The sequence below is a fragment of the Megascapheus bottae genome, chromosome 6, assembly GCF_031878675.1.
Source record: "Megascapheus bottae isolate mThoBot1 chromosome 6, mThoBot2.hap1, whole genome shotgun sequence".
Classification (NCBI taxonomy): domain Eukaryota; kingdom Metazoa; phylum Chordata; class Mammalia; order Rodentia; family Geomyidae; genus Megascapheus; species Megascapheus bottae.
In genome coordinates, this window is record NC_143514.1 from 62,588,587 (window position 1) to 62,614,847 (window position 26,261).

General features: G+C 41.0%; 1 protein-coding gene across 1 annotated transcript in view; it reads left to right on the top strand.

The window, feature by feature from the left end:
* The window catches only part of Psmb2 (proteasome 20S subunit beta 2), a 40,641-nt gene extending 16,238 nt beyond the window's left edge, over positions 1–24,403 (top strand). Inside the window, exons 4-6 of the mRNA XM_090335246.1 lie at positions 19,780–19,942; positions 21,797–21,846; positions 24,176–24,403. Coding sequence (XP_090191372.1) covers positions 19,780–19,942; positions 21,797–21,846; positions 24,176–24,283 — 321 coding nt within the window. The 3' untranslated portion in view covers positions 24,284–24,403. The remainder of the gene's footprint in view (positions 1–19,779; positions 19,943–21,796; positions 21,847–24,175) is intronic.
* The last annotated feature ends 1,858 nt before the right edge of the window (positions 24,404–26,261 follow it).

Consider the following 26,261-nt stretch of genomic DNA (forward strand, 5'->3'; position numbering starts at 1 on the left):
GTTGAGAGCATTGTAAGTGTCACATATTTGCTACTATGTGCTAGCTATATGTCTTTGGACAAATTCTAGTGATTAATAAATGGTTTTTATTTTATGATGCTATTGCTATAGTTTGATTAAAGAAGCAATTTAGTGGCACCAACTTAGCTTCAAATATGGGACTCTCTGTTGTCCTATTTTATTTATTTGTTTATGTATGTATTTATTTATTGTTGACCATGAGGCTTGAACTTCACTGATACTCAAGCCTAGTGCTCTGCCACTTTAAGCATAGTTCCATTTCTGGTTTTCTGGGAGTTAATTGGAGATGTGTTTCACAGACTTTCCTGCTTGAGCTAACTTTGAACTGCAATCCTCAGATCTCAGCCTTCTGAGTAATTAGGATTACAGGTGGGAGCAACTGGTACCCTGCTTGTTCTATTGTTGAACTGATCTGTTAGTAAATTGAGAGATTTTAAAAATTAGTAATATTAATAGGAAAATAAACTAACACTGAACATCTTTTATATTGTTAGGATTTATCTTCAGTTATGGTTCACTAGCATATAGGGCTATTTAAGATCAAATTAATTCAGATTAACTTTAAATTTTTAGTTATTTAAAGCCCAGAAAAGTCTCTTTCCTTTTTTTTTTTTTTGGTTGGTCGTGGGACTTGAACTCAGCCTTGGTGCTGTCCTTGAGCTCTTTAGCTTAGGGCTACCACCTTGAGCCACAGCACCATTTCCAGTTTTCTAGTAGTTAATTGGAGCTAAAAGTCTCACAGACTCTAGTGCCCAGTCTGACTTTGAACCTCAGTCCTCAGATCGAAGACTCCTGAGTAGTTAGGATTACAGGCGTGAGCCACCATTTCCAGTGTTTTCTTTTCTTTTTAATGCTGAGATTTGAAACAAGAGACTCCCACATGATGTGGTAAGGGTATAGTCTTCCACTACACTACTATTCCCATAGTACCAGCCCCCATCTAGTGTTTATATTCTTAGTTTAGGGTTTTGAGACTGTGTTTGTCTATTGTAGCTCAATCTGATGTCAAACTTGGAACCCTTGTGATCAGCCTCTTGAGTACTGAGATTACTATACTCAGTCACATTTCAGGTGCTCAGCCAGTATAATATTGAATATAGTATATTTTCATGGTTGCAGAATGTTTTCTTAGTGTTATTCTAATCATTTACATATTTAAAGTAAGTATTTGCCAAAAAAGTTTGTCTGGTTAGTGCCACATAATACCATTGAGAATATTACCCTGCTTTTATACACTGGAAGGGAATTTTATTAAAGTATTTTAGAAATGAAAACATATGGAAGCATTCAGAATCCTTCGTGTTACTTTTTTAAGTGTTTATGTACATTTAAGTTGATGAAGTCCCAGTTAGGCCCCCAGAAACAGGAGAGGGGTTAATTCTGCTTCTGTTGTGAATTCTATTCCCCATTTTCTAAGTATTTATGATATTTCTTTGAGTATAAACGTGGTTTCAGTATCCCTCTGTTGGTACCTAATGCTTGTATCATTTTGCATAAAATAATATTTAGAGTGAATAAATGATACCTCTCTGGAAATAATATTTAAATGACCTGTCCTATTTAAGAGCTGCTATTTGAGTTTGAACAGGATTGTTTTGTTTTGTTTTTGTTTTTGCCAGTTGTGGGCTTGAGCTCAGGACCTGAGCCCTGTCCTTGGACTTTCTCAAGGCTAGAGCTCTACCACTTGAGCCTCAGCACCACTGCTGGTTTTTTTCTATGTATGTGGTACCAAGGAATCGAACCTGGGTCTTCATGCATGCTAGGCAAGCACTTTACCACTAGGCCAAACTCCTGGCCTCGAACAGGATTATTTTGAAAACTTTGTAATGACTTAGAAACAGTTTGTACTATGCTCAAAGCACTGTGCTCAAATGGGCTGTAGAGGAAGCATAATGAATAATGAGGCTATTTCTTGGAATTAATTAGGGCAATTTTGGTTTAGCCCATTTGAAATTCTCTATTTCATGTTTACCATCTCCATTTTACAGATTTGAAGACTGAGGTGGAAACCAGCCAAATCTGAGGTCCTTGGGGAGTGTAGAGTTCTGTGCCAGGGTGTAGGCAGAATGCTGGACTCCATGATGAGCATCTAAAGGGCTTTACCTCTACTCATTGGTCAGAGTAACCATCGTACTTTGAAATTAGTAATGTAGATGAAAGCCTTACTCTTGGATGTTTAGTACTAACTCTGCTACGTGTTAGTTGGAAAGCTCAGAGAGCTAAGTGCCAGTGTCCTAGCTACTCAGGAGGCTGAGGTCATAGGTCAAAACCAGCCCAGACAGGAAACTCCGTGAGACTCTTTTTTTTTTTTTTTTTAATAATAATTGTTTTGTTTTGTTTTGTTTTTTACAAGTCCTGATGCTTGAACTTAGGATCTGAGCACTGTCCTTTGGCTTTCTCAAGGCTGGAGCTCTACCACTTGAGGCACAGCACCACTTTTGGCTTTTTCTATGTATGTAGTACTGAAGAATCAAACCCTGGTCTTTGTGCATACTAGACAAGCACTCTACCACTAGGCTAAACTCCCGACCTCAGGGAGACTCTTATTTCCTATTAACCACCAGAAAACTGGAAGTGGCACTGTGGTTCAAAGTGGTAGAGGGTTTGTCTTGAGTGAAAAAGTTCAGAGATAGTGCCCAGGCCCTGAGTTCAAGGCCCACTACCAACCAAAAGAAAAAAAGAAAAAAGAAGCTCGGAGAAAAGAGAATGATTGACTGAAAGATTTTATTTATTTATTTATTTGTTTTGTGCCAGTACTGGGACTTAACTCTAGGCCTCTTTCTCTTGCTTATCATTCAAGGCTGATGCTCTACCACTTGAGCCACACCTCTATTTCTGCCTTTCTGTTGGTTAATTGAGATAAGACTCTCTCAGATTTTTTTTTTGGAGGGGGGGTATGGGGCTTGAACTCGACCTGGGCACTGTCCCTGAGCTCTTCAGCTCAAGGCTACTGCCCTATTCTTGAGCCAAGCCTCACTTCCTATTTTCTTTTTTTTTTTTTTTTTTTTTTGCCAGTCCTGGGCTTGGGCTCAGGGCTTGAGCACTGTCCTTGAACTTTTTCAAGGCTAGCACTCTACCACTTGAGCCTCAGCACCACTTCTGGCGTTCTGCTATGTATGTGGTACTGAGGAATCAAACCCGGGTCTTCGTGCATGCTAGGCAAGCCCTGTACCACTAGGCCAAACTCCCAGCCCCTCACTTCCTATTTTCTAGAGGATAATTGGAGATAAGAGTCTATGTCCTTTTGTGCCAAGGCTGGCATTGAACCTTGATCCTCAGATCTCAGACTCCTGAGTAGCTAGGATTACAGGCGTGAGCCATCGCACCTGCCTTAGACTGTCTCAGATTTATCTACCTGGGTTGGCTTTGAGCCACCATCCTCAGTCTTCAGTCTCCTAAATAGCTAGGATTATAAGCGTGAACCACTTGTATCTGGCTGACTACAAGATTTTATAGTTTCTTTCATTCCCCTTGTATTCTGCACTATAGTTATTTTGTTCATGTTTTGGATGTCTAGTACAAAAATATTACCTGTTTATTGATGTCATTGGAGCCATATAACCTTATGAGAAGCTGGCCAAGTGAAACCTTGACATTGCAGATCATGTCCCCTAAACATGACCAGCCATTTGTTACGTGTAATTAGCATAGCCAAAAAAAAGGGTAATTTCACATGTTTTTTTGGCAAACGTGGTTAGCAGGATGTGACATGACACAGCACTCCTGCCTTCTTCCTCCATGTGCCATCTCCCTTGAGGCCTCATCTCCCTTGCTCACCCCATCCTGCACATGCCCAGGCTTGCCTTCCAGCTCACCTGCTCCAGATGGGCGGCACAGTGGGAGGACACTGGCAAAGGCAGATGTGTTTATTTTCCGGAGACAAAATGTTGTGCTACTGCAGATGGTGGTGCCTTGGAGCAAATGGCAGCCTTTGACACCACTGCCACACAGCCTGGGCATCTTGACAGCACTGGCTGACTTTTGGTAATGGGGAAGTTGGAAAAAATGAAATTTAAGATATAGTTAACTCTAACTTTTTGGATCCATCTTTTTTAGATTCGGGGAGCCATTTTCATTCCCACCATCCCTGTCAGTTGGTTAGTTAACTATGGTTTCACTTTGGGACAAGAGTTATGTTTATTACCTTTGCCTCCTAACCTCAGTGGGACATGAAGTAAAAACTGAAGACATATGGCTGCATTCAGATGATATTCAGTGGTGCTATAAAACATGTGTTATCCCAGGTCACCTCTCAGAGGATGTCACCTAGGTCCAGGGTGGCTCAGGTCTGTCCCAGTGGAGATACTGCTGTTCTATTTTTACTGGTCATTTTGATTATCCAAAGACCCAGAGACACATGTGCCATGAAGTTGAGATGCCTTAATTAATTTGACAACACTTGATGCTTAATAGTATTTTTCTACCAAGAAGAATAAAAATTCTGACAGCTGCCCTTTTAAGCAGTTTAGTGAGGCAGTCATTAAGGCTTGAGTAAAGTCCATTAGGAAGACAAAGAGTAGCTGTTGAATTAATATACTTACTATTCTAAGGAGTCGGGGGTCATGGCTTGAGAAGATTGATGCTACTGGCTTCATCCAGAAACCTTTTTTTAAAAATTATGTGCTGTTTTTCCCAACCCTAGTGCTGATAGTTAGGAGTTTGCAGGTGTAAAGTCCTCCCCCTCCCCTTCCCCATCTCTCTCCAGGGGGTTGTATGTGAGAAGGTGTTGCTTTCTCACTCAGAGAGCATATATGTGCTACCCTGTTGGATGCCTGCTGTGAGTAGAGAGAACCCCTATTCTGGTTGAGTGGAATAAGCTTATTGGATGGCTGGAATTGTACAATCCCATAATGCCAACGTTTCACTCAAAATATCTTTTCTATCTACAATGGTGATGAAGCAGTATGGGTGATTTGTATAATTTTGAGCTATTCATCTTAAAAATTAGGTAATTTCCTATTTGGTTTGATTTAACAGAGTACCATGTCTGCTTAGTAATAACATGCTTTTATTTTTTAAGATATTTACAATTAGAAATACAGATTTATACTTTGTTTTGGGAATTTTTGCTGGTTCTGGGGCTTGGCCTCAGGGCCTGGCCTCTATCCCTGAGTGTTTTTGCCACAGGCTAGAATTCTACCTCTTGAGTTATAGCTCCACTTGCAACTTTTTGGTGGTTAATTGGAAGTATCTCACAGACTTTCCTGCCTGTGCTGGCTTTGAACTGTGATCTTCACCTCTAAGCCTTCTGAGTAGTTAGCTAGAATTACAAGCATTAGCTTGTGGTTCTATACCCACCTTTTAAGATTTTTTTTTTTCTTGCCAGTCCTGGGGCTTGACCTCAGGGCCTGAACACTGTCCTTGAGCTTTCTCAAGGGTGAGCTCTACCTCTTGACCCACAGCACCACTTTCGGCTTTTTGTATATATGTGGTACTGAGGAATCGAACCCAGGTCTTTGTGCATGCTAGGTATGCACTCCACCACTAGGCCAAACTCCTAGCCTTAAGATTGTTTTAAATCAGCTCTGTGGCCTGGGTAGGCACAGATTTGGACATACTGATACATACTCATAGGTAGAAATGTGCATATACTCTGACATCTTAGTGCTTCTTTTTACCTGCCTAAGATCACACATATGAATTTAAACTGATAATCAGTAATCCTGTGATGTTTCTTTACTTTCTCCCTAAAATAGATACACGTGGGCAACAAAAAGGGCTTTCCGGGGGAAATAGTATTGATTATGCTACCTGCCATGTATATTCATCATATACATTAAATTGTATGTATATTTGATGTACTTGCATATATCTTACTTTGTAAAAGTTTTATAAAGATGAGAAGGAAGATAAAAGGGGCAAGAAAACAGAACAGGACTTACTTTTTTTGGGGGGGGGAGAGGTCAGTCATGGGACTTGAACTCTGGGCCTGGGTGTTGTCCCTGAGCTCTTCAGCTCAAAGCTACTGCCCTACCCCTTGAGCCACAGTGCCACTTCCAGTTTTCTAGTGATTAATTGGAGTTAAGAGTCTCAAGAACTTTTTAGTGCCCGGCTGGCTTTGGAACCACGAGCCTCAAATCTCAGCCTCCTGAGTATCTAGGATTATAGGTGAGAGCCACTGTGCCTGGCTAAGCGGAACATTTTATTTATTTATTTATTTATTTATTTATTTATTTATTTATTTATGGCCAGTCCTGGGCCTTGAGCTCAGTCCCTGAACACTGTCCTTGGGCTTTCTCAAGGCTAGAACTCTACCACTTGCTACAGCACCACTTCTGGCATTTTTCTGTGTATGTGGTACCGAGGAATTGAACCCAGGTCTTCATACATGCTAGGCAAGCACTCTACCACCAGGCCAAACTCCGGCCAGCATAACATTTTTTAATAAATGAAAAAAAAGTTCCTATCTACTATTGCCTTTGTGTATAGGCAATATAGAAAATAAGATTAATCCTATTGAACAGAGTAAGAAATAATATCTGAATAGCTGAAATGTTGTGCCAAAATTCTCACTTCCTTTTCTGTTGTCTTTGAATAGTGTGGATTCCTATAGCCAAGACGTTCTGTAACTGCTAATATTAATTTAGCAACTTTCCAGTCTGCTGTTGTTCTTGGGCCTGAAGAAACAGGTGCAAAGCTTAGTGCATGCCTTTAGATTGGGAACTGGAAAAATAAACAGTCACTTTCATTGGAGAGTGATAAGTGCTAAGATTCCCATCTTAGATTCCCATAAGGGTGCTGATTGTTGAAAGACTAGTTGTTGCTAAGACAAAGTTGAAACAAAAGGGCAAACTGGAAGCACACAGGGTACATGAGAGCATGTTAAAGTAGTTTGCAAATGATGTTGAGAGCAGGGCCATTACTTCTCAGTGTTTTACTCCTAATTTTATCTGTTTTAACTAATAAGACACATGACACAAGTCATATTATATTCCATTAGTTAAAACAGATAACTGGAAAGTTATGAAAAAATTCTCGGTCCAGGAGCATAGCCTAGCCTAGTGGTAGAGTGCTTGCCTAGCATGCACGAAGCCCTAGGTTCGATTCCTCAGTACCACATACTCAAAAAAGGGGGGAACTAGCGCTGTAGCTCAAGTGGCAGAGCTCTAGCCTTGAGCAAGAAGTGTCCAAGGACAGTGCCTAGACCCTGAGTTTAAGCCCCAAGACTGACAAAAAAAAAAAGAAAGAAAGAAAGGAAAAGAAAATTCTAACTATAGTCTAGTTGTTAGCTAGAGCATTTTAATCAGATATAGCTCCAGTTAAAAAGTATATATTGGAGCCAGGAATTTGGCCTAGTGGTAGAGTGCTTGCCTAGCATACACAACGACCTGGGTTCAATTCCTCAATACATAGAAAAAAGCCAGAAGTGGTGCTGAGGCTCAAGTGGTAGAGCTCTAGCCTTGACAAAGTCCAAGGATAGTGCTCAGGTCCTGAGCTCATGCCTAGGACTGACAAAAAAGAAAAGAAAAAGTAAATATTAATATATGGTATATACCAATTGTAAGTGAGATGGAAAGTTTGGAGACAATCATAGAAATTGAAACTGTAGTCCATGTTATAAAGACTTTCAATGAAAATAAAACCTTCCTTTTTCCCTAGATTTTTTCTGTGCCTTAACAAACTGCAATTTCAGATCTGAGTGTGAGTTACTAGTACCTACCTAGCCTTTTGCTTAGCTTTTTTACTTCAGGCTGATGCTCTACCACACCTTCACCCCCATCTTTTTTACTTATTAAGTGGAGATAACAGTTTTTTGGATTTGGTAGCCCAGGCTAGATTTGAGCCTCTGTCTTCAGGTCTCATATCTTTTATTTTCCAGAGTAGCTAGAGTTATAGGTGTGAGCCACTGGCACCTAGCCTGGTACTTATTATTCATTTCCAGAAAACCATCTTATTTATTAAATCAGAGAGATAGATGAAGCCAGGCACCAGTGGTTGTAATTCTAGCTACTCAGCCAGGGAAGAATGTCCATGAGACTCTTAGCTCCAGTTAACTACCAGAAAGCCAGAAGCAGAGTTGTGGCTCAAATTATAGAGCACTATTCTTGAGCACAAAAGCTCAGGGACAGTGCCCAAATCCTGAGTTCAAACCCCAAACACACACACACACACACAGATGGATTACTTGTAATATTTTAACATTCATACTCAGGTAGTTGCTCTTCATTGTCAATATATTCCTGGGCATGCTGGTCTATAACAAAACATAGCTTCTGCATTTGAGTTTTTTAAGGAGTTAAAGGTATATGGAATCTTAAATTTTCTCTGGAAACTGCTAGTTCATGAAAAAAAAAATTCAAGTGGCCTTGTTAACATGGTGTTGGTTTTGCCATTGCATAATCAGCAATTTTATTTTGATGTTATTTGGGAGAAAGCAGTATTTTTGATTAGCAAGTAAAATTAATGTAGAAAGCAAATACTGTGTTAACTAGTTGGTATAATAAGGCATCTGTGCCATGTTGCATTTCAACTCATTAAATCTCTAAAGTTCTAATTACGTAAGGCTACAATTTTAACAGGAGAGCCAATCAAATTTGGGATTAGTGATGGCTTTAGAAGAATAAGATTTGTACAGATTTTGGAATAATTGAAAAGATACTTCAAAATCCAGTTTTGTTTAAAATTGAAGCATATATAATATTTGAATATTTTTATTTCTTAAAATTGAGATTTGTTGAATTTCTACTGTTACCAGACATTTTTCCAAATATTTTAAAATAATACTGGTGAAAAAATTAATTCTTTAACTCACAGATAAGGAGTACTTGTCTCCCATTCCATACAGAGCATTGAAGTCTCCAAGTGGACTATCTAATTTATACGAAGTGTACTTTTAGAGAATTGCCTGAGACAAAGAAAAGACAGATGTGTGCATATGCCACTATATGATAATACTAAATAGGGGAATCCAGGCCAGTTTTGAACATAAGCCTGAGATCCTGTTTCAAAACTAGCCAAAGCAAAGGGCTGGGTGTGAGGAACTCAGGTGAGTATCTACCTAGCAAACTCTAGGCTTTCACCTTAGGCTTGAGATGGGGAGTACAGAGGAAGAGGAAAAAACTGACTTTGTTTTTAGAACGATATTTCTTTGGTCTCATAAACTGAAAGTTTGTTTGCCTCCTTTTCAATGTAGTATGATGATTTATAAACAAAATCTGGTTGGTTTTTAGTTCTGCAAAAAGTACATCTGCAACTGAAGAGAACAGAAAGTCAAGCAGTTGGTTTTACCTCCCTGTTCAGAAGGCTCAGTATCATATTCTGTTTCTTTCTTTCTTTCTTTTTCTTTTTGCTGGTCCTGGATCTTAGACTCAGAGCCTGAGCACTATCCATGGGCTTTCTCAAGTCCAGCACTTTACCACTTGAGCCACAGCACCACTTCTGTTTTGAGGAATCGAACTCAGGTCTTTGTGCATGCTAAGCAAGCATTCTACCTCTAGGCCAAATTCCCAGCCTCAGTATCATATTCTGTTTATATACTCAGTGTTGTTCCAATCCTGATGGCTTGGTACCAGTGCCTGACTGGTATCTTTGCTTTTTTACTCAAGGCTAGCACTCTATAACAGTTTTATTTCTGGCTTTTTTTTTTTTAATGCTTAATTGGAGATAAGAATCTCAGACTTTCTTGTCCAAGTTGACTTCTAGGATTACAGGTGTGAGCCATTAGTACGTGGTTATGATTCTATTCGTTTTAAACTTATTTTCAGCCAAAGTGTTAATAGAAAATTTCCTTCAGATCTAATTCTATACCTTTTCTTTCATTCATTGGTACTAGTAGACAATAGGAACTTGTTCTTTCTTGTATCTAAGCTTTTGCCAATATTCTCTCTAGTATGTACCTGTGTCCATATATGGCTAGCTGTTAATTGCTGACTGAACTCACTTCCACATTTATCAGGAAGACTTTCTCTGTACTTATTTCCTCCCCATTCCATCATGTTTATGTTGCCCTCAACTTCCTTTGCTGTTATAGCAACCTACCTCTCCCATGTGTGCTATTGAAATTGTTTCTGTCTTCCATATGTGAATGAAATAACTATGTTCAAGTCAATAAAACCTCCAAGGTGCAGTGGCTCACGCCAGTAATCCTAGCTACTCAACGAGGCTAAGATCTGAGGATCACAGTTCAAAGCCAGCCAGAGCACTAAACACCCCGAGACTCTTATCTAAAAAACTGTGGCTCAAGGTGTAGGGTGGTAGCCTTGACCTGAAGAGCTCAGGGACAGCACCCAGGCCCAGAGTCAAAGCCCCATGACCAACCAAAACCAAAAATAAACAAAAACTCTCCAGACTGGAGGGCCAGGAATTTGGCTTTAGCCTAGTGTTAGGGTGCTTGCCTAGCATGCACAAAGACCCAGGTTCAATTCCTTGGTACCATATATGTAGAAAAAGCTGGAAGTGGTGCTGTGGCTCAAATGGTAGGGTTCCAGCCTTAAGAAAACCCAAGGACAGTGTTCATACCCTGAGCTCATATCCAGAACTGGCAAAAACAAAAACAAAACCCTCCAGACTGGCTGCATCTTCACTGAGTCTTACTGACTTTTGACTGTGCTCTATTTTCTTTCCACCTGCTGTAGAACAGCTCTTAAAGATCAAACCTGTAATCCTAGCTACTCAGGAGGTGAGGTCTGAGGGTGGCAGTTCAAAGCCAACCCAGACAGGAAAGCATGAGAGTCTTATGTCCAGTTAACCACCAGGAAAAACAAACAAAATGAAAATTGTGCTATGTCTCAAAGTGATAGAGCTCTAGCCTTGAGCAAATGAGATCAAGGACAGCCCTCAAGCCCTAAGTTCAAGCCCCATGGCTAACAACAACAAAAATCCTTGGTCCAAATTTAACTATTTTACATTTCTATGCCCCCCCCCCTTTTTTTTTTTGCCAGTCCTGGGCTTGAGCTCAGGGCCTGAGCACTGTCCTTGGACTTTCTCAAGGGTAGAGCTCTACCACTTGTTCCTCAGCACCACTTCTGGCTTTGTTCTATGTACCAAGGAATCAAACCGGAGTCTTCGTGCATGCTAGGCAAAGCACTTTACCAGTAGGCCAAACTCCCAGCCCCAGCATTTCTATACCTGCTTAAAAATTACTTTTTTGTTATTGGAGAGGGGTTACTTTTACGGGAGTCAGGTAATGAGTACATTTTCTTTCATACAGTATCATCATTTGTTCCCTCTTTCTCTCCCTATCTCTCCCTCCTGTCTCTACCTACAAGTTGTAAAAGTCACTTTCATCCATGTCTAGTGAGCTCCAGTTCTGCACTTTTTCACCCTTTTTCCCTTGAGTTCTGTGCCCTCCGAAAGATAAACACATGTATACAGAATCATTGAAAACTAGAACAGTAGCAGCAATTTTCATTGGCTCCTCAGTGTTTTTTTTTTTGTTTTGTTTTGTTTTTGCCAGTCCTGGACTTGAGCTCAGGGCCTGAGCACTGTCCTTGGACTTTCTCAAGACTAGAGCTCTACCACTTGAGCCTCAGCACCACTTCCGGCTTTTTTCTATGTGTGTGGTACCGAGGAATCAAACCCGGGTCTTCATGCATGCTAGGCAAGCACTTTAACCACTAGGCCAAACTCCCGGCCCTCCTCAGTGTTTTATGTACTGGAATTCATTACCTTTAGTTTAGGATGCCAAAAGATACTACCACTAGTTCTTCAATGGTATATGTGTCCTAATTCCTTCATTACCCAAACCCTCCTGCTCCTCCCTGTTTCTTACTTTCCTATCTGCTGTTTCTTCTGTCTGGTCCTTTCTACCCACCTGCATCTCTCTTGGGAGCTTCTTCCAGATCTAGGCCTCATCTTCATCTCTAGTACAATGCTTCTCCCACAGAAAATGCTAACTAAATATTTATTGAACTTATTCATATTCCAAATGCAGAAGTAAAGCTGGTTGGAGCATTTGCCTGTTTCATAATTATGCTGTCTGGTAATCCTAGGGAATTCTTGTAGAATTTGGTTAAATCCTTTATAAATTGTATGCTTTTTTACTAAAGGGCAGAAGAGATTGAATCTGCACAAGGTTTCTTAAAAAAGAATATATCCAAGAAGATTAAATTCATTTTTCTTCGGCTTTATAGTTTTCCCTCATCCTTTTTCTTATCTACATAATCATGTTTTTGAGCTAAAATATACTTAGGTCACAATAATTAGAAGTTGTAGAATTTTTATTTATTTATTTTTTATTTTTTGGCCAGTCCTGCGGCTAGAACTCAGTGCCCAGGTACTGTCCTTGGGCTTTCTCAAGGTTAACACTCTACCACTTGAGCCATAGGACCACTTCCAGCTTCTTTCTATGTATGTGGCACCAAGGAATTGAACCCAGAGTTTCATACATGCTAGCCAAGCACTCTACCTCTAGGCCATGCTCGTGGCTCCAAAGTTGCAGAATTTTAAAAGCGTTAATGAATTTTGGGGGAATAGGTACCAAATCTCTCTTTAATTAAAATAACAATGGAATTTAAAAAGACTACTAAAATGACCCAAAGCAACTAAATTCTATTAATTTGGGGAAAAGAAAGAAAAAAGAAGAAGCTCGGGATTGAGAATACATAACACCAGTATGGGAAAATAATTCATCCATTTTATTTATTAATTTAAAAAATAGATACTGAGGGCCAGAAGCATGGCTTAGTGGTAGAGTGCTTGCCTAGCATGCACAAAGCCCTGGGTTCAATTAATCTGTACTACATATACAGAAAAAGCAAGAAGTAGCACTGAGGCTCAGGTGGCAGAGTGCTAGCTGTCCAAGGACAGTGCCCAGGCCCTGAGTTCAAGCCCCAGGACTGCCAAAAAAAAAAGGATACTGAGCTGGGCATGGTGGCTCAAGCCTATATAATCCTAGCTACTCAGGAAACTGAGATCTGAGGATCAAGGTTCAAAGCCAGTGCAGTCACTAAAGTCTGTGAGACTCTTATCTTCAATTAACCACTAGAAAACTGGAAGTGGCGCTGTGGCTCAAGGGTAGGGTGGTAGCTTTGAGCTGAAGAGCTCAGGGACAGCACCCAGGCCCAGAGTTCAAGCCCCACGGCCAACAAAAAAAAAAAAAAAGAATACTGACAAAGCAGTTAATCTGTTGATGTTTGCCAGCACATGTATACTGCATGTGTTACAAAAATTTAGACCATGTAAAAGAGTTACAATTGTGACATTAAACTCGTCTGTTTAAAGTCTGAAATATTGCTCATATATGACATGATAAGTGAAATGGAGAACAATAGATGTGGTATTCAAAATAGTACATTCTGAAATACTTGAGTGTGAAAGTGACATTTACATATTGAATCATTTTTACACTAATTTCCATTTTGAGGAGGCAGCATGATTTCCTGGAAAAGCACACAAAATTTGCAGTTAGAAAGCCTGAATTTTGGATCTGATTCTGATGTTAATTACATATGTCATTTAGAGGAAGACACTATCTCCTCTTTAAACTTTATTCTTCACATGTGTAAGAGGAATGCTGGATCAACTGGTTGGATCCCTCCTAACCTATAAGCTTCATTTTTGTGGAGATTTCTCAGTGCCAGCATGGCAGTTTTGACAATAGCTAGACAAAAAGAAACAGGTTCAGGGCTGGAGTATAGCTCAGTTGGTAAAGTATGTATAAGGCTCTTGGTTCAATTTCCAGCACCACAAAAGGGCACCGGGTCGAGGTGGCAGCGCCTGCACACTATTTGTTTCAAAAATTCAGTCTTTTATTAAAACAGTCGTTTCCAGACAAACTCATTGTCCTGTTGCTGGTTTTGCATCTCCTCCTACAGGAATGGCAGTTATGCCTTCCATACTGCTTGGTATTCCAAGGTATGGCACAGTGCTTAAGAAACTGCACCACCCTCATAGTGATGTTCCATTCAATTAGAGGTGGCAAAGGCTGGCCTGGCTCCAAAGGAAGACTGTCAATTCCTCTCCTTTTCTGTGTCCACGCTCGGCAGGATGCTTCCTCACGCCCACCTCTCTCCCCCTTGCTGTGACTTTGACTTCCGCCAGCCAGATGTCACACCGCTGCTTGTCACCGCCCAGAACTCTCTCATTGCTGATTTTGTTGTTTCAGTGTATTTGTCACAACAGTTCTCTTTAGCTGTAAAATTTATGGAATTTTCACTCTCGTAATCATTACAGTGTTTCCTTTTCATAGTAGAGGGAATATAGAGGAAATTGTGTACACAAGCTTTGGAGGTAGGGAAATGTCCCATCCAACTTCAGGAAAGTTTCTATGTGTGCCTCAACTCTACAGGATTCAGAGACACAGAACTCAAGGGAAAAAGGGTGAAAAAGTGCAGGACTGGAGCTCACTAGACATGGATGAAAGTGACTTATACAACTTGTAGGTAGAGACAGGAAGGAGAGACAGGGAGAGAAAGAGGGAACAAATGATGAGTTCAAGCCCCAATACCAGTGCAAAATGTATCTGAGGGTTGCAGTTTGAAGCTAGCCTGGTTAGGAAAGTCCATGAGAATTTCACCAATAAGGTACTATAAAAACCCCAGGGCCAGGAGTGTGGCCTAGTGGTAGATTGCTTGCCTAGCATGCATAAAGACCAGGGTTCAGTTCCTCAGTACCACATACATAGAAGAACCTGGAAGAGGTACTGTGGCTCAAGTGGTAGGGCTGTAGCCTTGAGAAAGCCCAAGACCAGTGCTCAGGCCCTGAGCCCTAAGACTGGCAAAAAAAAAAAAAAAAAAAAAGGAAGGGCTGGAAATAGTGCTGTGGTTCAAGTGACAGAGTGCTAGCCTTGAGAATGCTCAAGGAGTCTATGGCCATATCACCCTGAACACACCTGATCTCGTAAGTTAAGCAGGGCCGGGCCTGGCTACCACTTGGATAGGGACATGCTTGAGGACAGTACCCAGACCTTGAATTCAAGCCCAGAACTGTGGTTCAAGTGGTAGAACACTAGCCTTGAGCAGAAAAGAGCTCAGGGATGGTGTACGAGCCTTGAGTTCAAGCTTCAGGACCAGCACCATAAAACAAAAACAAGAACATGAGGCCCTGAGTCAAGCCCCCAGATAAGCACAGTTTGTCTTATATCAGTTGTCATTGGTAGTTCGCTTCTTCTAATTACTTGAAATTTTCTTTCATAGATTATTCTATCTCCCTAGTAATAATACTTGCTACTTATTGAGTCTTTGTAATATTTTAGGTTATATACTTATCATTTATATGGTTGTCTGTAATAACTGACAACTGTAAGTTGGCTGTAGTATCAGCCCTTTTGTTGTAGGCATTATCCTTATTTTGGATGAGAATCCTAAAACTTAGAAAAGCGATAACTTTTCAGAAGTCATACTTACGGTTGTAGTAGAGCCATAATTCAAACTCAGATGTGGCTTTTTATTTTTTTCATATACTTTTTATTATAGTTAATAGAAGGGTTATATTATATTCGCCAGATAGAAGGTGCATTACTCCACATACATTGATACCCTTTCTCATGTGTTGATCCCCATTTCCCTCCCCCCCCCCGATGTAGCTCTTTAGTTCATGTCCTTACTGTTTCTTCAAGAGATACTTATTTATGTTATTGGCCTTTTCTTCATTTACTTTGAATGCCTAACTTGTTTTCTAAGCTTTTCTCTGCCATTCCAGTCTAAGTGGAAATTGAAAGAGAAAACTGATAGCTAAGGAACAAATAAGTACATTCATAGTGGCAGTTGTCTTATTAAACTTTAACAAAAGCTAAGACCTATCATTGTCTGCATTGGTTAGTGGTTCTCTTTTTTTGTTTGTTTGTTTGCCAGTCCTGGGCTTGAGCTGAGCACTGTCCTTGGACTTTTTCAAGGCTAGAGCTCTACCACTTGAGCCTCAGCACCACTTCCAGCTTTTTTCTATGTATGTGGTACCAAGGAATTGAACCCGGGTCTTCGTGCATGCTAGGCAAGCACTTTAACCACTAAACCAAACTCCTGGCCCTGGTTTTTGTTTTTTTTTTTTTGCCAGTTCTGGTCTTGGGCTCAGGGCCTGAGCACTGTCCCTGGATTTTCTCAAGGCTAGGGCTCTACCACTTGAGCCACAGCACCACTTCTGGATTTTTGCTATGTATGTGGTACCGAGGAATCCAACCCAGGTCTTCGTGCATGCTAGGCAAGCACTCTACCACTAGGCCAAACTCCCAGCCCCAGTGGTTCTCTTTATCATATATTTATGTGGCTTTAGCCACATATGTATTCAAACATAGGAAATGTTCTCTGATGTGGTTATTGATACTCGCTTATTGAGTATATTCTATATACTTGTTTATCACTGAACAAGCTAGATATAGCCTTGCCTTCATCAAGTTTATTACTGAGATATATTTTACCTTAAGTATACTGTTTTTCCTTGAACAAACCCCAAGTAGTCTCATTTGTTTATGCTGTAGGAATAGTACAGAATTGAATGGTTTAGAACTTATCTCTTCAAGAAAAACACTTAATAAATCTAGTCTAGATAGATGAGTGAAGGCACCTGTAACTATGGCTTTGTAACTATGGCTTTGAATGTCACAGTTTATTTGTTTTTTGTCAGTCCTGGAGTTTGAACTCAGGGTCTGGGTGCTGTCCCTGACTCTTCACCTCAAGGCTAGTACTCTACCACTTTGAGCCACAGCACCACTCACAATTTATCAAGGAACAAGAGAATGACAAAAGGTCGGGAGTTTGGCCTAGTGGTTAAAGTGCTTGCCTACCATGCATGAAGACCGGGGTTCGATTCCTCGGTACCACATACATAGAAAAAAGCCGAAAGTGGTGCTGAGGCTCAAATGGTAGAGCTCTAGCCTTGAGAAAGTCCAAGGATAGTGCTCAGGTCCTGAGCTCAAGCCCAGGACTGGCAAAACAAGAGAATGACAAAACATTAGGTGAGCCAGAAATCTTTGATGGAGTATTGTCAGAAGAATTTCAGAAAACTGCAAATTGTTACACCGATGTATTGATTTAATTAGTCTAGATAACACCATTTATTTATGCTTAAGCATCTCACACATGCAAAAGTTGATAATTCGAAGTCACACAATATTTGTGAATTATCTTCTTTACCACCAGTTGTAGTTTCTGAATACCAACTTTGATGAGTGTGTGTATCAGGTGCATAAGCATACATAAATGATACCTTGTAGACCAATCGGTCATACAGTTTGCGCATAGAATTCTATTGACAGAGTTTCACATAAAACCTATTGATAGTGACTTTTTTAAAATTGGTCCTGGGGTTTCAACTCAGGGCCTGGGCCATGTCCTTGAGTTTTTTTGCTCAAGGCTGGTGTTCTACCACTTTGAGCCACAGTGCTACTTCCAGTTTTCCGGTGTTTAAGCTGGCTTTGAACCTTGGTCCTCAGATCTCAGCCTGCTGAGTAGCTAGGATTACAAGCATGAGCCACCAGTTCTGGGCTTAATAGTGAATTCTGAGTAACATTAATTGTTCTAAACATTAGTTAATCTCAACAGCATAAACAAGAACCTATTTAGAAATAGAATATATTGCCAGGCATGGTGGCTCACACCTGTAATCCTAGCTACTCAGGAGGCTGAGATCTGAGGATCGAGATTCAATGCCAGCCCAGGCACTAAAATCTGAGACTCTTATCTCCAATTAACTACCAGAAAACCAGAAGTGGTACTGTGGTTCAAAGGGTAGGGCGGTAGCCTTGAGCTGAACAGCTCAGGGACAACGTTCAGGCCCAGAGTTCAAGTCTCATGACTGACACACAAAAAAAAAGAATAAAAGAAAGAAAGAATTTGGGTTCTGCTAATTAAGGCCTCTGTAATATCTAGATGGGTGATACAGTCATTGATTGTAACTTGGTAAAAATGTTTTAGTTAATCATGCAATGGGTATTCTGGCCAGTGAGTGGGGAGCAAAATTTGTGATAAGTCAGAAACTATATTAGCATTTCTCTGAGAGAAGGAAAAGCCTGTTGGAAACCTTTAATCCTCTCCTTCTCCCTCTTGCTCCTACTACCCCCCCCCCCCCCCCGTAAGTGTGTAAGTGTGTTTGTGTTAGTAATGGGACATGAACTTGGAGCTCGGGCTCAGTCCTTAGCTTTTTTTGCTTAAAGCTGGTGCTCTACTTAAACCACAGCTCTACTTCTAGTTTTTTGGTCATTAATTGGCAATAAGACTCTCATAGACATTCTTGCCTAGGCTGACTTCAAACCACAATCCTCAGATCTCAGCCTCCCGAGTTGCTAAGATTGCAGGCATGAGTTACCAGCACCAAGCCAATTCTTATTCTTTGTAGTTGTCTACCATCTTACCCGACTGGCAGAAACTTAGAGATTAGTAGTTCTCTGCAGTCTTGGGAAAACGTTACAAACGCTTCTTACTTCCCACAGCTGATTTAGTAGTATTCCAAGTAAACAGAAAAATACTTTCATGTGTTCTTCTAACATGAATGTCTTCAGGCTACCAAGTGCCTAAGTTCATTGTTCAACAATGTAAAATACTGCTTTTAGGAGCATTAGCTATCTATTTTCACTTAATGTTCCATAATAGGGTGTCTCATTAAAATTGAATACAGGCACACCTATAGGAATGGCACAAAGCCACAGATGAGCCCTGCTCATTACTTATTGAGGCAGATTCAAGGCAAAAATATATATCTTGTGAACAAAAGGAAACCATATCAAATAGGCATTATACCTCTGGTGCCCGCAGACATAAACAGACTGAACTTAACATAGCTGATATAGAAAGAATACCCATTTGAAGTTTAAAAAGAAAGCTTATTTCAAGGTTTTCTGTTTGTTTTTAGACATGTAAGTACGACAGAGAAAGGACATTAACAAATCCAAGTTATTAACGTTTTATTTGTTCATAGATGAAGTAGTTTTAAACTGAATGCCAGTGGTTCATACCTGTAATCCTAGATGAGACCTGAGGATCACAGTTCAAAGCCAGCCCAGGCAGAAAAGTGTCTATGAGACTCTTATCTCCAATTAACCACTCAAAGACCAGAAGTGGGGCTGTGAGAGTGGTAGAGCACTAGCCTTGAGCAAAAGAGCTCAGGGATAGCAGAAAAGTGTGAGTATTTCAGTCAAAGTTACATTGCCATTTCTTCTGTTTGTGGACATCTATTACTTGACTTTTAGAGTTTATACACAGGTAACTCACACTTATAATCCTCACTACTCAGGAGGCCAAGTTCTGAGGATTACAGTTCAAAGCCAGCCCAGGTAGGAAAGGCTATGAGACTTATCTCCAATTTAGTGATTTAAATATTTGAGACCTACTATCTTTCTTCTTAAGAGTTGAGGAAGAGGGGCCGGGAGTTTGGCCTAGTGGTAGCGTGCTTGCCTAGCATGCACGAAGACCTGGGTTCGATTCCTCAGTACCACATACATAGAAAAAAAAGCAAAAAATGGTGCTGAGGTTCAGGTGGTAGAGCTGTAGCCTTGAGAAAGTCCAAAGACAGTGCTCAGGCCCTGAGCTTAAGCCCAGGACTGGCAAAAAAAAAAAAAAAGAGTTGAAGACGAGTTTATTATTTGACATTTTTGTCCAGATGTCCAGACTGAACTTGTTATTTTGTTTAGTTTTTCAAGACAAGCCTCCCTTTATCTATAACCATACTTTCAAGTCCTCTAGATTTCTCTACAGTTTTCCTTTTTTAAAAAAATTTTAAATGGTTTATTGCCTTACGTCAGTTATAAAGGGAGGTTCGTTGTTATATCTTCACATATACAGTCTTATTTTCACTGTGATTTACTTAGTTGTTGCTGATATTCCTTATTCATGAAAAGCCAGAATAGTTCTATTTGCTATGATGCTGTCTTTGCTGTGTCTACCTTTGTAGACCCCATATCACGTGAACCTCCTCTTGGCTGGCTATGATGAGCATGAGGGGCCAGCACTCTACTACATGGACTACCTTGCGGCCTTGGCCAAGGCCCCTTTTGCAGCCCATGGCTACGGTGCCTTTCTGACTCTCAGTATCCTGGACCGATACTACACACCAAGTAAGTACCACCCCATAGGGAGGGAACAGTAGCAGATCCCTATCTTAGCCACTTCTCAGTCATGTCCACCCTGGGAATTATGTGGCTGGATCTTAGTAGAGAAGTGGATCCTCTATGGAAGCTGCTCTTTCTTGAGCATCAGTAATGTCTTCCAAAAACTTGTTAAGAGCCAGGAGTTGGCCTAGTGGTAGAGTGCTTGCCTAACATACATGAAAGACCTGGGTTCGATTCCTTAGTACCACATACATAGAAAAAGCCAGAAGTGGCACTGTGGCTCAAGTGGTAGGGCTGTAGCCTTGAGAAAGCCCAAGAACAGTGCCCAGGCCTTGAATTCAAGTCCCAGGACTGGCCAGTATAAACAGCTTGTTGAGAACCAGTGGCTCATGCCTGTAATCCTAGTTACTCATAAGGCTGAGATCTGAGGATCACAGTTTGAAGCCAACCCAGACAAGGAAGTCCATAAGACTTCCAAGTTATTTCCAATTAACTACCAAAAAGCCAGAAAGTGGGGCTATGGCTCAAGTGGTAGAGTGCTAGCCTGGAGCAAAAAATAAATAAATAAAAAGTTTAGGAACAGCACCCAGTCCTTCTTTTCAAGCCCTACTACCAGCATAATAACAACAAAACTAGTTATGAAAGTCCCTCTTTCGTCAGCCAAATGAGATATTGTTGGGTTTTATTTTATTTTTAAATTAGAATTGGGTAGCTTTCATGAGTTTTGTTTTATTCATTGTTGATAATTCTGATTATTGACATCTTGGCCGTGAAGAATGAGCAAATAAGCCAGATGGTTTGTGTATAAGGTTTAAACTTGTGAGAATGTCAACTGAAGGCATTTTTGTTTAAACATCAAAGCTTTTTAAGGCTACAAATCTGGACCTTGGCTTTGGTCCTTATCCTCTAATGGTAGTTCCCCCTTGTAAGAAAAAGCTATCTCTGGGTCTGTTCATGCATTGTCATCTTGACAAAGTTTTAGACCAGGGCTGCTTTTGTGATAAGTTCTAATCCTCAACTCTGCCGTAGCACTAAAGACAATTGGCATTTGAAATTCTTAGGTTTTACAGACTGGGTGCAGCACAGATAACCATGTATCTCCCTATATTCCATTTATCTCTGTTAGTATTTTAAGAATCTGGCATATTTCTTCCTTTTTGGTGCTACCTTCTTGCTTGACTTCAGTTATTCTAAAGCTTTAGGCTACATCCTGAAAAAAAAAATGTATAATCTCCAATGATTATGTTTTGATTTGGCACCTGTCAGTAATGCAGATGCTTTGCCCTCCAAAATAACTGCCACCAAGTATCCTGAAGCCTAAATGCTTTATGTGTTGGCACAGTTTGCTATGCCCACAGACAATTCCTTTGGGTCCTGTTTTAGGAGAGGTTCACTTTTACCATTCAAATGCTCTCCCTGTGGCTAGACTAAAAGCTAGCTTGCAGAGTGAGGCTACCCTGGGCAGTATCCTCCCAGTCCCTGATTTGTAACTGGCTAGGACAGATGAAATTGATTTTTGCTATATACTAAAGGGCAGTAGCGTGGAAGGTGGCTGTGAAGACCACCGGACTTCATCAGAGGCAGCTCTGGCCAGGGGAGGCAGAATTCCATCATGCTTGCTCCTCTCTGTAGCAAATCAATTTGCAATGGTTCACGGCTGCTGGAGCACTGGTCTGGGGCACCCTCCATTGCATATGGAATGAGTTTTGCAGGCTGGAAGCTAAACTTTTTTTTTTTTTTTTGCCTTTTTCTGTTTGTGTGGCACTTGGATCTGAAGAAATTTGAAGTTTAATCAAAAGCTGCTAAGATTGCATTTAATAACAACACCTTGAGTACTTGGCTTCCCTGTTCTCTTTTCAGCTATCTCCCGTGAAAGGGCTGTGGAGCTCCTTAAGAAATGTCTGGAGGAGGTAAGTAGCTCCCATGGGACCCTGAAAGGAATGTTTTCTCTCTGTTTGCCAGTGTTCCTTTTCTCTGGTTGCTTTTTTTCTGGTCCTTGCCAGAAGGTGTAATAAATATCCACTGACCAGATGTGAAGTTGCTGCCAGGGATGGAGTTCAGTGTGGGTAGCAGACTTGTTTCTCATGGGTCATCTCCTCATCAATGTCAACTTCAGAATTTAATTACATTTCTGTATGGTTTATCCAGACAGACTAGTGGTTCTAAAACTTCAGTGTGTATTAGAATCATCTGGAGAATTGGTTTAAAAAAGTAGGTTTTACTGTCCCCCATCTCTGCCTCTAGTTCTGATTCTACTGTCTAGCGGTAGAATCTGAGCCTCTGTATTTTAATAAAATCACGCAAGTGATTTTGCTATAGATGAAAATTGAAGCCAATACTTACTGTAAGAGCTGTTGTTCAAGACTTTATACCTGCTCTGTTCTGATGCCTTTACTAAATACTCTTTTGTATACTCACTCAACAGTGCATAAACCCTTGTAGTCTGGAAATAAACCTTCCCCAAGCATTCAGGAAGCTGTAGAAAGCAAAAGGAAGCTTTGAGCAGAAGTATAGGGCATCTTGGGCTGGGAATGTGGCTTAGTGGTAGAGTGCTTCTCTAGCATGCACCAAGGCCTAGGTTCAATTCCTCAATACCACATAAACAGAAAAGGCCAGAAGTGGCACTGTGGCTCAAGAGGTAGAGTACTAGCCTTGAGCAAAAAGAAACTCAAGGACAGTGCCTAAGCCTTGAGTTCAAGCCCTAGAACTGGCCAAAAGGAAGTATAGAAGGGCTGGGAGCATGGCCTAGTGGTAGTTTACTTGCCTAGCATGCACCAAGCCCTGCGTTCGATTCCCTGGAACCACATAAGCAGAAAGAGCTGGAAGTGGCAGTGCGGCTCAAGTGTCAAAGCACTAGCCGTGAGCAAAAAGTGTCCAAGAACAGTGCCCAGGCCTCTAGTTCAAGCCCCATGACTGGCAAAAAAAAAAGGGGGGGGGGCAACTTTTCCATTACTACTAAGAATTTAAGATTGGACATAAATGTAAGGATGAGGTGGCAGAAAATAACTCCATTAGACTTTTTCATTATTTTGCTCTCCTTTGGCCTAAAGATAACCCTGAAGTCATGGTCTAGTGAGAGAATAGGAAGATAAGAGCCCTGACAATAACGTAGTTTGCCTCTTATATGAGCCATATGACCATAGTACCCCTTTTCCTTCTTCCAAAGCAGGCATTCAACTGAGAGGCCAGTAACCCTATTACAGGGGCTTCCAGGAAGAAGTTACTGAAATATCATATCAAATGCTCTTAAGAGTTTTATCACCCATGATCATGAAGATAGCCTTTTATTGTGTGTGAGCTCTTCAGCTCAAAGCTAGCATTCCGCTCCTTGAGCCACGGTGCCACTTTTAGTTTTTTAGTGGTTAATTGGAGATCAGAGTCTCTCGGACTTTTGTGCCTGGCTGGCTCTGAGCTGTGATCCTCAGTTCTCAGCTTTCTGAGTAGCCAGGATTACAGGTATGAGCCACTGGCACCCAGCTTCTTGACACCTTTTTTAATCTTGGAGGTTAATTCTGGACACAAGAGTCTTCAACCAGAAAGGATCCTGGATATGGATAGGCTGTTGTTGCGCTAACCCCAGCTGCAAAGGAGATGCAGACCTGAAGTGGCAGAGGGCTTAAGTCTAGGGAGGTACTATTTCCAGGATAGTGTCTTACATCACTAAGGCACCCAGGAAGAATATCCACAAAAATGAAGACGTCAGAGCTATGCTCTCTGCTTCCATGCATTTAGATTGTTCCTTTGGTGCAGGCTCAGCCCATACTTCTGGAAGAGGCATAGCAGAGCATGTTCCAAGAATGGTTCTGATGCTATACTTCCTACCCTCCCACAAACACACTCACTACTACTACTCATTCTAAAGTGAATAGGTATCTAGAGAGAGTTGGGACCTAGTTATGTACTGCTTTGGTCCGGGACTTGTTCCTAAATTACTCTCTACCTGGAGACAATACAAGAGAAATTCCAGACTGATTGGTAGCAGACTGTGGACATGAGGACATTTGATTGTTTCTTTTTTGGTCAGCTGACTGACCAGAGACAACCTCCCAGGTCCTGCTCAGTGTCTTCCAGCTAGCCTTTACTTACTATTTGGACATTCCAAGTAGAGACCTAATGCCCCTAATAGACCAACTGCCCCTAACAGAAAATCAGTTCCCCAAAAGCAATGGGTTTTCCTGTGCCTTGAATAGAGCTTTTCTAGAAAACATGTGTTGACTGATTTCCCTCATGTCTGTACAGCTCCAGAAGCGCTTCATCTTGAACCTGCCAACCTTCAGTGTTCGAATCATTGACAAAAATGGCATCCATGACCTGGATAATATCTCCTTCCCTAAACAGATGTCCTAATGTCCTTTCTCCTACTTGCCAGAGAACTTTTTTGAATGACTCCTTTAATTTTTTTCTACACTTTTGGTGTACATAATTGATAGATGTTAATTCAGAATAAAGCTGAATGTGGTAAATTGACTTTTCTGGTTGTCTCTCAGTTTATCTAACATGTTTCAAAAAGGAACTGGAAGGAATGTTACCTGTTTTTTACCAGGACTCTTTTTTGCCCATTCCCTCATGTTCAGTTCACTATTCAGCTTCTTATTCATCAGCTTCTCTGCAGCAGTGGTTCTTTTTGCCCTTTAGGTAACTTTTTTTTAGGTAATTAATTTGGATAGTTATTATGTGCACTTCAGCTCAAGGCTACCACCCTACCCCTTGAGCCACAGCCCCACTTCCCATTTTCTAGTGATTAATTGGAGATAAGAGCCCCTTACCTTTTTTTTTTTTGCCAGTCCTGGGCTTGAGCTCAGGGCTTGAGCCCTGTCCTTGGACTTTCTCAAGGCTAGCACTCTAACACTTGAGCCTCAGCACCACTTCTGGCTTTTTGCTATATATGTGGGGATGTGGGGTACCGAGGAATTGAACCCGGGTCTTCGTGCATGCTAGGAAGCACTGTACCACTAGGCCAAACTTCTGGCCCCTCTCTTACCATTTTTTAAGAGATACTTTTGTTCTTATAAAGTACATTTTATTCTTACGTATGTGTAAAAGGGCTAGAATATGGTATAGTGCCTGAATCTTTTGCCTACCATGTAAAAGTCCCTGGACCTGTAAGCCTAGCTACTCAGGAGGCTGAGATCTGAGGATTAAGGTTCAAAGACAGCCTGGTACAAAAGGACCCGAGGCACTATGTCCAATTAACCTCTAGAAAATGAGAAGTGGGATGCACGAAGACCCTGGTTCAATTCCCTGGTACCACATGTACAGAAAAGGCCAGAAGTGCCACTATGACTCAAGTGGCAGAGCACTAGCCTTGAGCAAAAAGTGTTCAAGGACAGTGCCCAGGCCTGAGTCAAAAAAGCAAGTCACCCGGCATTAGTGGCTCCAGGATAGTAGTCATGAGACTCTCTTGAGGTAATAACACGTGTGGGCATGTGGATCAGAGTCTGGCCTGGGAAGTGCTTGGTAAGTACATAGGCATTACTAAACTTGTTTTTCCATTCAGGCCTCTTCAAGAATAGGAGGTTTCCTGCATTTGAACATAAGATGGTCATAGGAAATCCCACAAACCAACTCTTTGGTTGAGCACCAGTCTCTGTGCCTGATAGCACACCTGCAAAGACATGGGGGCAGGAAAGAACATTCCAGGAGTACAATGGTTTGAGAAATGAGAGAGAACTCGTTGTAGCCAGAGCAAAATAAGTGATGAAGAGTAAGTCCAGATATTTACAAGGCTATAGGATGAAATACACCAGTGAAAACAGACTAGTTGGGGAGGCTTCAATAATAGACTAGAGAACTAGGCTGGCAGCCATGGAGATGAAAAGACAAAGATGGACTCTGAATCAAATGTGACTCCCGAGTGCCTGGCCTGAACATCTGGGCAGATGGTGCTGCCATTTACAAATGATGAAGTAGTATGGAGGAAGTCAATTCGCATATTCAAGTGCTCTGATAAGTGCATACGTTTGAGATGTGTGTTGTAGACAGTAAGGCAGAGAAACAGGCAGACAGTTGGACATCCAAGCTTTGAGTTTAGGAACATCTGAAGATAGAAATTCTTATGATAAGCAAAGGCAGGAAACTGAATGAGCTCATCTAGAGAAGGCCCTAGGAAAGGGCAACATTAGGAGAGCAAGAAGCATGGCTCAAGTGGTAGACTGCCACTATGAGCAAGAAAGCTAAGGGACAACACCCAGGCCCCGAGTTCATCCCCCAGCATTGTCCCAGGGGGAAAAATACATTTACGCTCAAATTATTAGGACAAATAATTTGACTGAACGTTTTTTTAACTTTCAAGTTTAATTACAACATACATAAATAGACAGCAACA